General features: G+C 36.4%; 2 protein-coding genes across 5 annotated transcripts; one reads left to right on the forward strand and one right to left on the reverse strand.

Annotated features, from left to right (window-relative positions):
- Positions 1–1143: 1143 nt before the first annotated feature.
- LOC306871395 (platelet-activating factor acetylhydrolase IB subunit alpha2-like) lies at positions 1144–9299 on the reverse strand. Of its 2 annotated transcripts, XM_079419284.1 has the most exons (7): positions 9166–9299; positions 5384–5402; positions 3889–3973; positions 3658–3747; positions 2774–2890; positions 2543–2665; positions 1144–2406 (listed from the first exon to the last, which is right to left on the reverse strand). In XM_079419284.1, exons 3-7 carry the CDS (start codon positions 3964–3966, stop codon positions 2128–2130), a joined length of 687 nt encoding a protein of 228 aa, XP_079275410.1. In that variant the 5' UTR covers positions 3967–3973; positions 5384–5402; positions 9166–9299; the 3' UTR covers positions 1144–2127. The 2 variants fall into 2 exon arrangements, with proteins under 2 accessions (XP_079275410.1, XP_079275409.1); XM_079419283.1 differs by lacking the exons at positions 5384–5402; positions 9166–9299 and adding an exon at positions 4430–4807.
- Positions 7196–11489, forward strand: LOC306871396 (myelin protein zero-like protein 2). Of its 3 annotated transcripts, XM_079419286.1 has the most exons (5): positions 7198–7420; positions 7537–7597; positions 8480–8649; positions 8896–9106; positions 10188–11302. In XM_079419286.1, the coding sequence occupies exons 2-5, from the start codon at positions 7594–7596 to the stop codon at positions 10349–10351; spliced, it is 549 nt and encodes a 182-aa protein (XP_079275412.1). In that variant the 5' UTR covers positions 7198–7420; positions 7537–7593; the 3' UTR covers positions 10352–11302. The 3 variants fall into 3 exon arrangements, with proteins under 3 accessions (XP_079275413.1, XP_079275412.1, XP_079275411.1); XM_079419287.1 differs by lacking the exon at positions 7537–7597 and having other exon boundaries at positions 7196–7420; positions 8491–8649; positions 10188–11256; XM_079419285.1 differs by lacking the exon at positions 7537–7597 and having other exon boundaries at positions 10188–11489.
- The last annotated feature ends 1063 nt before the right edge of the window (positions 11490–12552 follow it).

Consider the following 12552-nt stretch of genomic DNA (forward strand, 5'->3'; position numbering starts at 1 on the left):
AACTGAGAACATTTCAGTTTAGTATTCATATTTCAGCTACAATGCTGATTTACTTAAATGTGAACACGATGAAGAAAATATTGTCCACTAGAACAGACTGTACCGGGGGGTTAAAATATGTACGTCTTTGTTGATGTACTATCTTTGTCTGTTGTTGTACAATATAACCTAACATTTTTCTTTTTCTTGGCAATAGACTTTACAGTTGTCGTCTCAAATGTGCAGTCAAACACAGGTACAGTGGGTTCTGAGCACTGCATGCTAATATACAGAGGACCAGGTTATCCAAGGCTGTATCATCAGAACAGATGTGTCATAATCAGCAGGAACTTATCTATCTACTCATACAACCTGCATGAATCCCTGTCGACCCCATAAAATAGACATATTGATGCAGAGCATGTCATTGCTCTGTAGTATTTGTGAACTGATTTATAGTAGATATGTAGTACTTTAGTATAGGATTTTGATCTGATAGTTCTTCTGATAGTTCATGATGAGCCGATGGTGATGATAGGCCTACTCCATGTTTTCAAATCAGTAAAAGGTTTATTCTCGTGTTATCAACTAACAGAGGATCAGTACAAGGTTTATTGTTATCAACTAACAGAGGAGAATCATCTTTTTTGGGTAGAGAGGACCCCCTTATTAAATGTTGTAGGCCTACCCTACATTATAGTGGTGGTTTATTCAACTCTTTCCATGTTGGTAGCATATTGCTTTTCTTAATGAATGATCATAAACATGATTACACAGTAGGTCATTTACACAGGTTGGTGTGTTATGTCTCCCTCTACTGGCTGAATGAGTTTTAATATTTTGTCATTTCTGAAGCAGATTCGGAGTACAAGGCTCAAAATCATGAATGGTACAAGATATATTTGCCTCCAGCAAGATGCACTTCCTATGTCTTTTGTTTTACAATGTACTATGATCTAATATTCTTGCATTTGAAAAAAGACTGATCAATGAATATTCAAGCAGATTGTTTAAAATAACTGACTGAATATAGATATAGAAACTCTTGGTCATTTTTGAAAGCATTTTGAAAGCATAGTACAAATGTTGTAAAAAAGAAAAGAAAAAAAGAACCTGATATAAACATTGCATATTAACAGCATGTGAAATAAATTATACACATATGAGGTTCGATCCCTGCTGATTTATTAGGAATGCTTAGATCTGAAGCAAGTGGCAGTTGTGCCGCTGTAATTGTGCACGCTTTGAGGGCCATACAAATAGTTACAGATGGTCGATCTCTTACACTCGAACACAAAAACATTCACATACACCAGCACCAGCTATGTAAGCACTTTGCACAGAGTACTGTACATAATTACTAGCAGATTATATTTATATATACACATACACACACGCACACAACTTCATATATCACTTCTTGCCCACTGGCTCTCCCATACTCACAGTTAACTGTACATAATACTTTATAGAGCTCATGGACACACACAAAAACAGGGATGCAAGTGAGAAATATTAACACTGAAAACCTCATGGTTGTGCATTAGATGCTTAAGAAGAGGAGCTTTCTCACACACAAGGTATGGCATGGTTTGATGGTGTTCACTCCAGTCTATGTTGAGTTATTGGGAATATGAAAGGGCAAAAGAGAAAGAGGACTTTTTAGACGCCTCTGTGCCGAAGAACTTGAAATTGGGAGCAAGACATACATATTTCAAAGGCATGATTTCTCGTGTGTGTCTGAATCATTATGCTGTCATCATAACACTACTGTGAGTGTGACTGAGTGCATGTATGAAGGCACGGAGAAGCTGGCAGAGTAAGTGCTACTATTAAAGGTTGTTCAGACTGTGACATTGGGATTTTGAAGAGACTCTGGTCCCACCGCAAAGCAACATGTCCTAAGAAAATCTATTTCTTGCCACAAATATTTCTTATCTAGTCTTCTTTCTCTTACTGTTTTCTATTATGCATCTTAAACACATATACACATTTTATACGGATCATATAAAATTGGCCACTGTCCTACATCCACATTCTTTTTGTTCTTTTCTTTGTCTTGCTAAATAAAGTATTTTAGGTACATTTTGAAAAGCCAACATGTCCTAAGCCTGCCTCTTCAGTGATTGACCAATCTGGTGCCCCTTCCTAGACCAGTGAGGCTCGCCTCTCCTGGGGTGTTTCCTCCAACAGTTGAAGCAGCAGCTCATGGAGAGCTGTTGATATGCTCCTGTATGCACCGGCGGTCAGATGTAGGAAGTCGAACATGTCGCGAGAGGAAATAGTCCCATCTGAGTGGACAAAACTACCTCCCGCATCAATAAACTGAACAGGGCCGAGTTGAGGAAGAGATGCGCGAAGTAGATTATTCACTGCTGCATTTTTCTCTCTCAGAGGGTTAGGAAACTCTCCCCTTGGCAACAGGCCCTGAATGACAGGAATTACGACTAATCAGCTTAGAACAAATGAACTACTCAGAGTTGATACTCTGTATACGCATTAATTCGAACACTACAAATCTCACATTATCAATATTTGGACATAGGTGATTTAGGTAACTCACCAAAACAATAATTTTGGACTTGGGGAGGCGAGACAGAAGTAACTGTGCAACGGCCAATATTCCTCCTGCAACTTGATCCGCAGTGTGCTCATGATTATTAGTTCCTACCCATAAAACCACCACCTGTGGAGAACAAACAAGGATACAATTCCAGCGTTGGACACACTTATTACTTCATAACAAATATTGTTAAAGCTGTTAGAACAAATAAATAAAAAAACGCTTCCTCACCCTGGGTCTGATGTTCTCTAGTTCTCCATTCTGCAGTCTCCATAGCACATTACAGGTCGTGTCTCCACCAATCCCAAAGTTCAAAGCATGGAGAGGTGAAAACAGTTCCCTCCACACCTGAGACCAACACCAACAAGAATTGTAAACCAACTGAAACTAATGTAAACCAAATATGTACATTTATAGAAAAACATTAAGTGCTGATTATTATTAATAATAGCCTACAACAGAAAAAAAACATATCAGGTGCACATTTACCAAAGTGTAAGTAAAAAAAAGAGTCATGCCTTTTTCATTTTGGAATGATAAAACTTGCTTTCAGTTCCATTACTATATATTCGATTTACATTATTTAAAAGTACTTGACCACAGAATGCCATGAAAGACCGATGAGAATGAAGTATTCCTGAGAGCTGGGTAACAAGTCATTAAAATGAAATAAATTATTAAGGCAAAGTTTTGTTGTTAGTATTACTTAAAATTTTGTATATTGGCTATAAAAATACATGTACAATACTTATAAATACATTAAAATATTTGAATATACCAGTTTCATATGATACACTAAATTTACAATTAATTTTGAACATAAAAACATTATGCTTCGGCTTGCAAACCACTGACTGCAAGTTTTCATTAGTTCACGCCTTAAGTGCATTTCAACGTTTTGCACACACAAATCTGCTCTACTGCTTTTGTATTTATGGAAGATTAGTATGGGAGCACCAATCGTTGGTTTCTCCTTTGAATTCATTGCTTCTGTTACAATTATTCTCATATGCATTTGGATAAAAAAAAGTGTCTTTTTACTGAATAAATGGCATTGTAATCGAATGTTATGGCTCTTCTTACATGGACTGACTCATTAACGAGATAACAATCACCTCATACTGCTGCATTAGCTGCACCATTGAGTCCCCCACAAACAGAACTTCAGGCTCTGCATCCTTGCACTCCTGCACAAACCGGTTATGCTGCAAAAATATAGGACAAATCCAAGCATGTTACGCTCTAATCCTTAATCAGAGCCAGGTGTTATAAAATAGGAAGAGATTTGCACAACTCTTGAGCTGTTACAAGCACATGTTTATACAGTCTTCCTCGATGGTGCACACCTGTGACATCCAGCGTCCGTCTCCCTGCACGTCGATGACAGGCGCAGGTTCAGCAGCGGGATTCTCCTCTGCGCTCATTCTGAGTCTACAACACAAACACAACACTACTAATGAGCGGACGTGTTGACGTAATGGAAATGAACAGCAATGGTTGACTCGTTCAGACTGTAGTGAGTGGAAGTTTAGTAATTCAACAGTCAACAGCTAAATATAATTCATTGAAAGGGCACACATATCATTCCGGATACATAAACGCTAGTTACGCCGCGCAAAGAGCGCCTGTGTTTTGCTTTTAGTGTTGTGAGGAGGATGAGGAGGATGGTGATGATGAACCCCGGATGAAGCCAACACACAGCAGAGGCTGTGCGGTAAAGATTAACGCTTCATAATGTTCTTTAATGATTGCTACTGTCAGGGATTACGGTCACAGTATTGTTTATCTGATGGCATAACGAAGAAGAATGAATTAACAGCCGGGACAAAAGGAAATCACATTCCCGCACATCGCGTCCATCTCAACGCACGTTTCCTTTTGACTAACCTGGCTACCGTGTTTGCAAATCCCGTCTGCACTGAGTGAGCTGCTGGTGTGCAGCAGAGCAGGGCAGGGCTCCCTCGGTCACGTACAGCAGCACCGCAGTCGACTGACGGACTGATTGTCCGGTGGAAGATGCAGATGAGTGTTTCTGCTGCCGCGCACCTCGGCTTTGTTTTTTCCAGCAATGCAACCTTGGCTGACTCAGGCTGCACAGTAACAATAATGTTGGACGTTTCAGTTATGAGGGTATATAGCGCGAGGTGTTTTCAAGAAATCACAGTAAATATTTGGGTTATGTAAACCGAATAGCATCCAGCCAACCACCTCCCCACTTCCCTGCGCAACCGCCCTCGCACTTTCTGGAAGCCTCACTTCCGCCTCCAGCCATCATCACGCACTTCCCATTCAGCGCCGTCCCGCCTCGTGAAGAATAGATCTGTGATAGGAATAACTAATAAATAGCGTCCTGCTTATATTTCATTCAGCTTGTTTAGAACAGTTCGATAAAAAATAACTTAATATTACTGCTAACTCTATAAAGCTGTATCATATTCGATACGTGGATTTCTAAGGCATTTTAATTATGAATATAACAGAATGAATATGATTAAAACGTGCATAATGTTGTCCACAACTTGTACACAAGACATGCCTGCAGTTTTAGTAGCCCGAGTAAAAGTTCTTCTATAGTCTAATTTAAAAAATTGACCACCTTGAGGTCATGGTAGCCTAAATGTATATTTTGCTCTTATTATTTTTACAAAATAAATGTTGAAAAAATAATATTGTTAATATTTCCACATTTTCTGAACCGAAGCAATTAAAAAAGAAAATTGCATATTTATCACCAACACGTGAATTTGTCCTTTTCTAATGGCACTATGCACAAAATAGTTAATGATATAAACCAAATAGTAAACAAGCATATAAAACAAATAACTGTAAAATATGGCTTACCGGATTATCCATACGTTATCTAAAAAAAAAGAAAAAAGAAAATTAAATACAGACTACAATACAGAGCTTTGATAAAATTAAGCATTCATAAAACTAAGCATTTTTGTTATGATTGTTTGGATGTTCTTACAACATTAGTAGGCCTACATCACTATGCACAAGAAAAGGACCGTTAGGACTATCCATTTACAATATTTCTAACTATGTTAGAAAATGTGTAGGCTGTGCCTAAATGTGACCCTGGACCACAAAACCAGTCATAAGGGTCTAATTTTTTTAAATTACGATTAATACAACATCTGAAAGCGGAATAAATAAGCTTTCAATTGATGTATGGTTTGTTTGAATATGACAATATTTGGCAGAAATACAACTATTTGACAATCTGGAATCTGAGGGTGAAAAAACAAAAAAAATCTGAAAATCGCCTTTAATGTTGTTCAAATAAAGTTCTTAGCAATGCATTTTACTAATCAAAAATTTAGTTTTGATATAGTTATGGTAGGAAATGTACAAAATATCTTTATGGAACATGATCTTTACTTATCCTAATGATTTAACCCTCTATGGTACCATGTTGCCTCCAGGCAACACAACATATTTTTGTTTGTTTTTTAAATAAAATGAGACACTCATTTAATTGATCAATGCTGTCTCAGGGAAGTAGAGGTCAAGTACTAATAAATGAACATACAAAAAAAGCGGTCACATGACCCACAGGGGTCTATTTTGTTTCCACTTTCAGGACATGTGCACATGTTACATGACTCCGTATTTTGTCCAATGAAAAGTGCATTTTTCATTCATTTCCATACATATAATTGCCTACAAAAATCTTAGTCCCCTTCATTGGAAAGTAAAGAAGTATTTTCAAAAATTTTACATAATATTTCATCAAATGTATCATAGGAAATTACAAAAATCTGCATGTTGCAACATTTTACCGTAATGGAATGTGATCCACGATGGTACAATGTTGCCTGAGAGCAACAGCTGGATATGAAATGTTACTTTTTTATTAAATATGAGATGTGCAATACATTAAAAACTAGATAATTCTGTTTGTTCAAGTGTTTGGTTAAAGAAATTGATGTTTTCAATAAATATATTTATTTTTTTCTGCATGAAAAGGTCAAATGTTAAATTTTTTCCGTTGTGGTACAATGTTGCCTTGAGGCAACAAACTTTAAATAAATAAATAAATAAATAATACGAAAATGTTTATTGATATTGTTATAGTGTCAAATTTTAAGTAGGATAAACCTCACAAATAATTTCCGTATGTAGAGGGTTTAAAGAAAAATTGATAGCCTAATTGTGACCCACACAATGTATTGTTGGCTATTGCTACAAATATATCCGTGCTACTTATGATGGGTTTTGTGGTCCAGAGGATCAGTTTATTAATGACGTCACTTGAACCTGAAGGCTGAGGCTGCAATTTTTCAATATTCCACAAGATGACAGCAGAGTAAAAAAAACTAATACATGTCACATTAGTATGCTTTCGGTGATTACACAGACAAAATATTTTTGTTTTAGTCTCGTTTAAAAATATAACTTTATGTAACATTTGTTTTAGCGGGAGAGAAATCAAATGAAACGAACATCCAAATCCCTGTAGGAAACGAAACTGTTTTTTGTTAATTATTCTTTCGATTAGAATGGATGTTGTTGCTACACTGCTTATGAGAAACATGCAGTGGCATGCACTGGATACATAAACGACATCAGTTAACTTGGGAAACTGATGTGCAGGTAGACCTTGTCCTGACCTGTTTTTGTTAACTCCTTTTGAAACTCCTCCTCTTTCCACTCACGGAGAAGAGCAAACAGTGTGAATAGTTTAGCATGGCCGCTGTCCTCAGTAGTGCCGAAGTATAACTAATATTCAGATATCGAGTATAAATACAGTAAGTGGCTAGATAGATAGTTAATAGTAGGCTCCTACCATTTCAAGGAGCTCTGATAGCTCCTCCAGTATGAGTCGTGTCTGGATTGACCTGTTTCCTGCGCTATGTGCGCTTGTCTTGACAGGTGAGTTTCCTACTTCCTGGATACACCTTTCATTTACCTTTAATACATATAAAATGTTTGATTAATTTAATGTGTTTTAAATATTTTATTCAACGAGTCATTATTGGTGTTGTTAGGAAGATTCTCTGCCTGCTACGTTTGGCAATTTGAGATTACTGTGGTCACATTATACTATGGGTAAGTTAGTAGTCTCCGAGTAACAGTAACCACTACTCATTTTTAGTATTATTCTGCGGCACTTATTAGACGCTTATCAGATTTACACTGTACTGCCGTTCATAAAACAAGATTATACAAGATTAGATTGATCCTCAGGGGGTTAATGCAGGAATTACAGCGGCTTGAAGTGGATAGCAGGTGCAGTAAGAAAGATTAACAATATAGGTAGAAAAACGCAGTAACAATTGGAAGAAATGTAATGTGTTTTTTACTAAAAAATAAAATCTAAAATGAAGTAGCCTACACAAAAATACACTTCTCAAAATATATGAACATATTTATAAATAGCCTATATAGGTAGACCTACTACTGAGTAGAGAGTGATCTAACAGATTTAATGATTGGAACGGCTGCAGTCTCAGTTTAAGCAGAATTAAACACTGATCACAGCAGGACCCATGAAAGCTTTACCTTAATGCGTAATAATTAGTTCAGGGTAGTTAGTGCAGAACATCTCAGTTCCGCAATAGTTCCATGTGACTGAATGATTCTGTATGAGCTGGTTAATCTTCACAACATGTAATACTGTAAAAATGTTTTGATGGTTCAGATTGTTAGCTGGAAGGACTATCACTATGTGATTTTCATGTGAGAGGTTTTACTTTGTAACATCTGATTGTACCGATCTAATAATGGATTGTAAATTAGATTAGGTCTGAGAAGAGAGTTATGACATGAATGTGTCGACGACAAGTATCTATGTATCTGTTGTTTGCTTCAAGGCCATAGAATGTACATTTTAGTATCGGGTTTAGGGTGAGGAATGTAAATGTTGATGGAAAGAGCTGTTTGTGTCACTTATATACTTCTCTTAGTAACATGGTAATCCATGGTTATTAGGTGTACAACAGGTGGAGGGAATGGAGTTGCATACGTCCTCAGAGTTGGAGGCAGTCAATGGGACAGATGTACGGCTCAAATGTACATTTAAATCTACACATCCTCTCTCCGAAGAAAGAGTCTCTGTATCCTGGAGCTTCCGACCACTCGGAAAGACGACAGAAGAATCGGTGAGACTGAATGGTTAATGTGTCTGAAAAATCTTTATTTACTACTGGCTGAAATTAGGCCGAGGCCCTCTTAAAACGCTGTTCAAAAGTCTACAATACAATTTTCCTTCTGCCCATTTTCTCTCTATTATTCCTTTCTTTCATTTTTTTTATATACCCCTATTCCAACCTCATTTCAGTGGGTCATAGTCCTTCCTTCCTATTTAACTTTCAACCTTTCTCTCTCTTTCTTTTAATCTGTCATAGATTTTTCACTACCAAAAAAGTGCATTTCCCCCGGATACAGGCATGTTTAAGGGTCATGCTGTATGGTCTGGCAATATACTGAAGGGTGACGCATCCATCATGCTGAAAAATGTGCAGTTCATATTTAATGGTACCTACAGCTGCCAAGTCAAAAATCCACCCGACATCCAGGGCTTTGTAGGCGAGATCAGCCTAAGAGTCGTTGAAAAAGGTAAGAGCAGATGCTGTGCCACTTGTTTGAAAAATGAGCTTGAAAAATCATTTACTCACCCTTCTAAACCTGTGTGGCAATGGAGGTGAAGGTTGTATGAGCAGGATATTGTGTTCTTTCTTTGATCCCAGCAGCTGAAGGACAGAAGTATCTAATCAACCGGGCTAGAATAGCAGACAGTCTTCTCTGAGACTGTTATAGTACAAACAACAAGAGTGTAAGAGTAGCAATAGTGAGCGATATTCAGTTCACTGGACATTCTCTGATAAAGTTTCACATCCTGTTATTTGAACAGATTTCCTTCTTTATTTCGGTTTAATGTCCTTAATGGGCAGAGCTGGGTAGAATACTTGAAAATTGTATTCCGTTACTGATTCCAAATTACATGACAGAATTTGTAGTTAGTTTTGTAATCATTGCATTACACATTTTAGGTAATATAATCAGACTAATTTTTGATTACTTTTAGATTACTTTTGACCTAACTTGTTTATCACATTGATTTAAAAAGGAGAATCTTGAACCATATTGATATAAAGGGAAAGAAAATATATTCTATTCTTTGCTATTAACAACATGAAATGCATGAAACAATACATTGCGTTAAGGTTTCACAAACTGGGGTTGATGAGGGAACTGCAAGGGGTATGTGAGTTTAATGAAAAGCAAATCATTTATTAGAAAGAAAGAAAAGAATTAGGAAGAAACAATAAATTATGAATAATTTATTGATATTGTGTGAATAATATATAATTATTCACTCAATAAAAAGTAACTGTAGTCTGATTACGAGGATTTTAAAATGTAATTTAATCTAAATCCAAGTACTTAATTTTTGGAAATGTAATCCAGATTCCAACTACCCAGCTATGTTAGTGGGCATAATTATTTTATACAGTATTGCCAAATCATCAGTATATACAATAAAAGCGGTGACAGGAAAAATAAATAAAACAAGATGCCAGTACTGGTATTAAAAGGGAAAATAATATTAATAAGAACATTATTAAATAATCTGAATAAAATAAACATTCAACAAGGCAGCTGAGCATTAAGAATACTTTCTGTTTTCTTCTTATAGTGTCATTCTCTGAAATTGGAATTCTGGCAATAGCTGTGGGTGGATCCATTGGCGTTGTTCTCCTGATCCTCATCATTTATATCGTTGTGCGGGTATTCCGGAGACAGGACGATGACATGGTTGTTGAGATGGAGAACCACAAATCAATGGATCAGGTGCTGTGAGAAAGGATGCCTGACTCAGGGTTTTTGTGAGTCTCCGCAGTTTTCTGTCTGGACTAACCCATCTTTAACTACTAGTGATGACATATTTCAACACAGGATTTTCTAATTACAAGAAATAACAATGTCTAAATGGCAAATAGATCAGTAGAAGCTTACTTTCTTCTACTCTTAATTTTACAGATATATGTTTTTAGTTATTATAAACTTTTTTTATATTTGACTTTTTATGTATGAAAACTTAAGGTGAAGTAAAATTTCATATATAAAGTGATATCATCCATGTTTTGTATTCTTAAAAAGATGGCAGATATGAAGTGTTTATATGTGTTTAAACTCTGACTTCATTGATTGTTTCTGCCTGTATGATTGAGAATTTTTGTCATTCTTCATTCTGCATTTGTCTGTTGCACTACTTTACAGCAGTTTCCGTCACATACAGTAAACCTGTGCGGCAAAAAAACAAAAACAATTATCCATTTAAGGGAGCAATATACATTTTAAAACCGGCAACACATTTTGTAAATAAAGGTAGAATGGATGGATCAAAGAGAAACTGCATGAAAAAAAATATTGAACAAATGTAGTACTTGAACTTTTCTTGTTGTTTGTACTACCCCGCTCAAATCTTCAGTGTTCTGGGATTATGTTCATCAATGCTGCATGGATTTTGCTATTTAGAAAATATATTTCAAGTGAGATTAAATTCATCCTTTAATCCTAGTTTCAAAGAAAATACTGTACTTGTCTGTTCATATCAAATTATTTTTATTACATTACAGTCTATTTAAATTTTACAAATGTTTATAGATTTTTCTTTGAATTGACCATTTTAAAAGTAAATAAAAATTTTTTTTGTGAATGTTGTGTTCTCTTTGAAAGTTTGACATGGTAAAGCTAGTTTCAAAAGCCATAAAAACCACAAATGCTTGATTTTTTCTATTACCCTACCCCACTGAGTCTGATTGTATGCCAGTTTATTTTTTTTATTTTTTGCAAGGGTTCAATTCTAACTTAAGCTATCCTAGTTTTGGTTGTGCTTCCGTTAAACTGACAGATTTTATGATTATTAAAGTGTTTACTCAAAGTAGACTGATTTAGTCATGGTAAAAACACAAACAAGAATTGAACATTATATCTGATTCAAGATTCAAGAGTTTTATTTGTCACATACACAATTATACAGAGTATAACCAGCAGTGAAATGTAGGTCAGGTCCGCTCCAAGGACAGTGCAATTATTAAGTATACAAATATTAAGAGAAGAAAAGTAGAAAAAAAATTAAAAAAAATAAAATAAAATAAAAGAATAAAATAAAAAGATAGATAAAAAATATAAATATAAATGTGCAGGTCAGTATGTTGTTGACTTAAATAGTACTAAGAGGAATGTGCAAAATAATGTGCAAAAAAGTTGTACAGGGTATATAATAGCAGCAATATGAGGTAGAGAAAAATTATGAATAGCTTATTGATATGGTGATATTTACATGGAGTCAAGTGATGTTATGACACAGAGTTAGAGTTTAGGAGCCTGATGGCCTGGGGGAAGAAGCTCCTCCTAAGTCTCTCAGTTTTTGCCATCAGGCTACGGAAGCGCTTACCAGATGGAAGCAAAGTGAATAGCTGGTTACCAGGGTGATTTGAGTCCTTGATTATTTTGACAGCTCTATTTTTGCAGCGTTTGAGGTAGATGTCCTGCAGAGAGGGGAGAGCAGACCCTGAGATGCGCTCAGCTAAGCGCACAACTCTCTGTAGTGCTTTGCAGTCCTGATTGGAGCTGTTTCCATACCACACTGAGATGCACTGAGTCAATACACTTTCTATGGTCCCTGAATAGAAAGTTTTCAGGATTGCTGGTGAGACCCTGAATTTCCTCAGCTGTCGCAGATGGTATAGTCTTTGCCTGGCTTTCTTTACCTGTGTTTGGATGTGTGTAGTCCAAGTCAGGTTCTCGGAGATGTTTACACCGAGGTACTTGAAGCTGCTCACCCTCTCCACAGGGGTCCCACTGATCATAAGAGGAGTGTAGGGCTGCTGCTGTCTCTTCCTGAAGTCCATGATCAGCTCTTTAGTTTTGCTCACATTCAGAGAGAGACAGTTGTCCTGGCACCATGATGTGAGTCTCTCTACCTCGTCCAAGTATGCGGTCTCATCGTTGTTGGAGATGAGGCCCAGAACCACAGTATCATCAGCGAATTTGAC

The sequence above is a fragment of the Barbus barbus genome, assembly GCF_936440315.1.
Source record: "Barbus barbus genome assembly, chromosome: 6".
Classification (NCBI taxonomy): domain Eukaryota; kingdom Metazoa; phylum Chordata; class Actinopteri; order Cypriniformes; family Cyprinidae; genus Barbus; species Barbus barbus.

What these genes read in the sequence shown, in the direction of transcription:
- LOC306871395 (XM_079419284.1), bottom strand. Translation starts at nt 3,966, where the DNA reads ATGAGCGCAGAGGAGAATCCCGCTGCTGAACCTGCGCCTGTCATCGAC. An exon ending in TAGAGAACATCAGACCCAGG is followed by an intron (nt 2,666 to 2,773) that starts GTGAGGAAGCGT and finishes TGTTCTCCACAG; the next exon opens with GTGGTGGTTTTATGGGTAGG. An exon ending in AGTCCAAAATTATTGTTTTG is followed by an intron (nt 2,407 to 2,542) that starts GTGAGTTACCTA and finishes CCTGTCATTCAG; the next exon opens with GGCCTGTTGCCAAGGGGAGA.
- LOC306871396 (XM_079419285.1), top strand. Translation starts at nt 7,366, where the DNA reads ATGAGTCGTGTCTGGATTGACCTGTTTCCTGCGCTATGTGCGCTTGTC. An exon ending in ATGTGCGCTTGTCTTGACAG is followed by an intron (nt 7,421 to 8,479) that starts GTGAGTTTCCTA and finishes CATGGTTATTAG; the next exon opens with GTGTACAACAGGTGGAGGGA. An exon ending in CCTAAGAGTCGTTGAAAAAG is followed by an intron (nt 9,107 to 10,187) that starts GTAAGAGCAGAT and finishes TTCTTCTTATAG; the next exon opens with TGTCATTCTCTGAAATTGGA.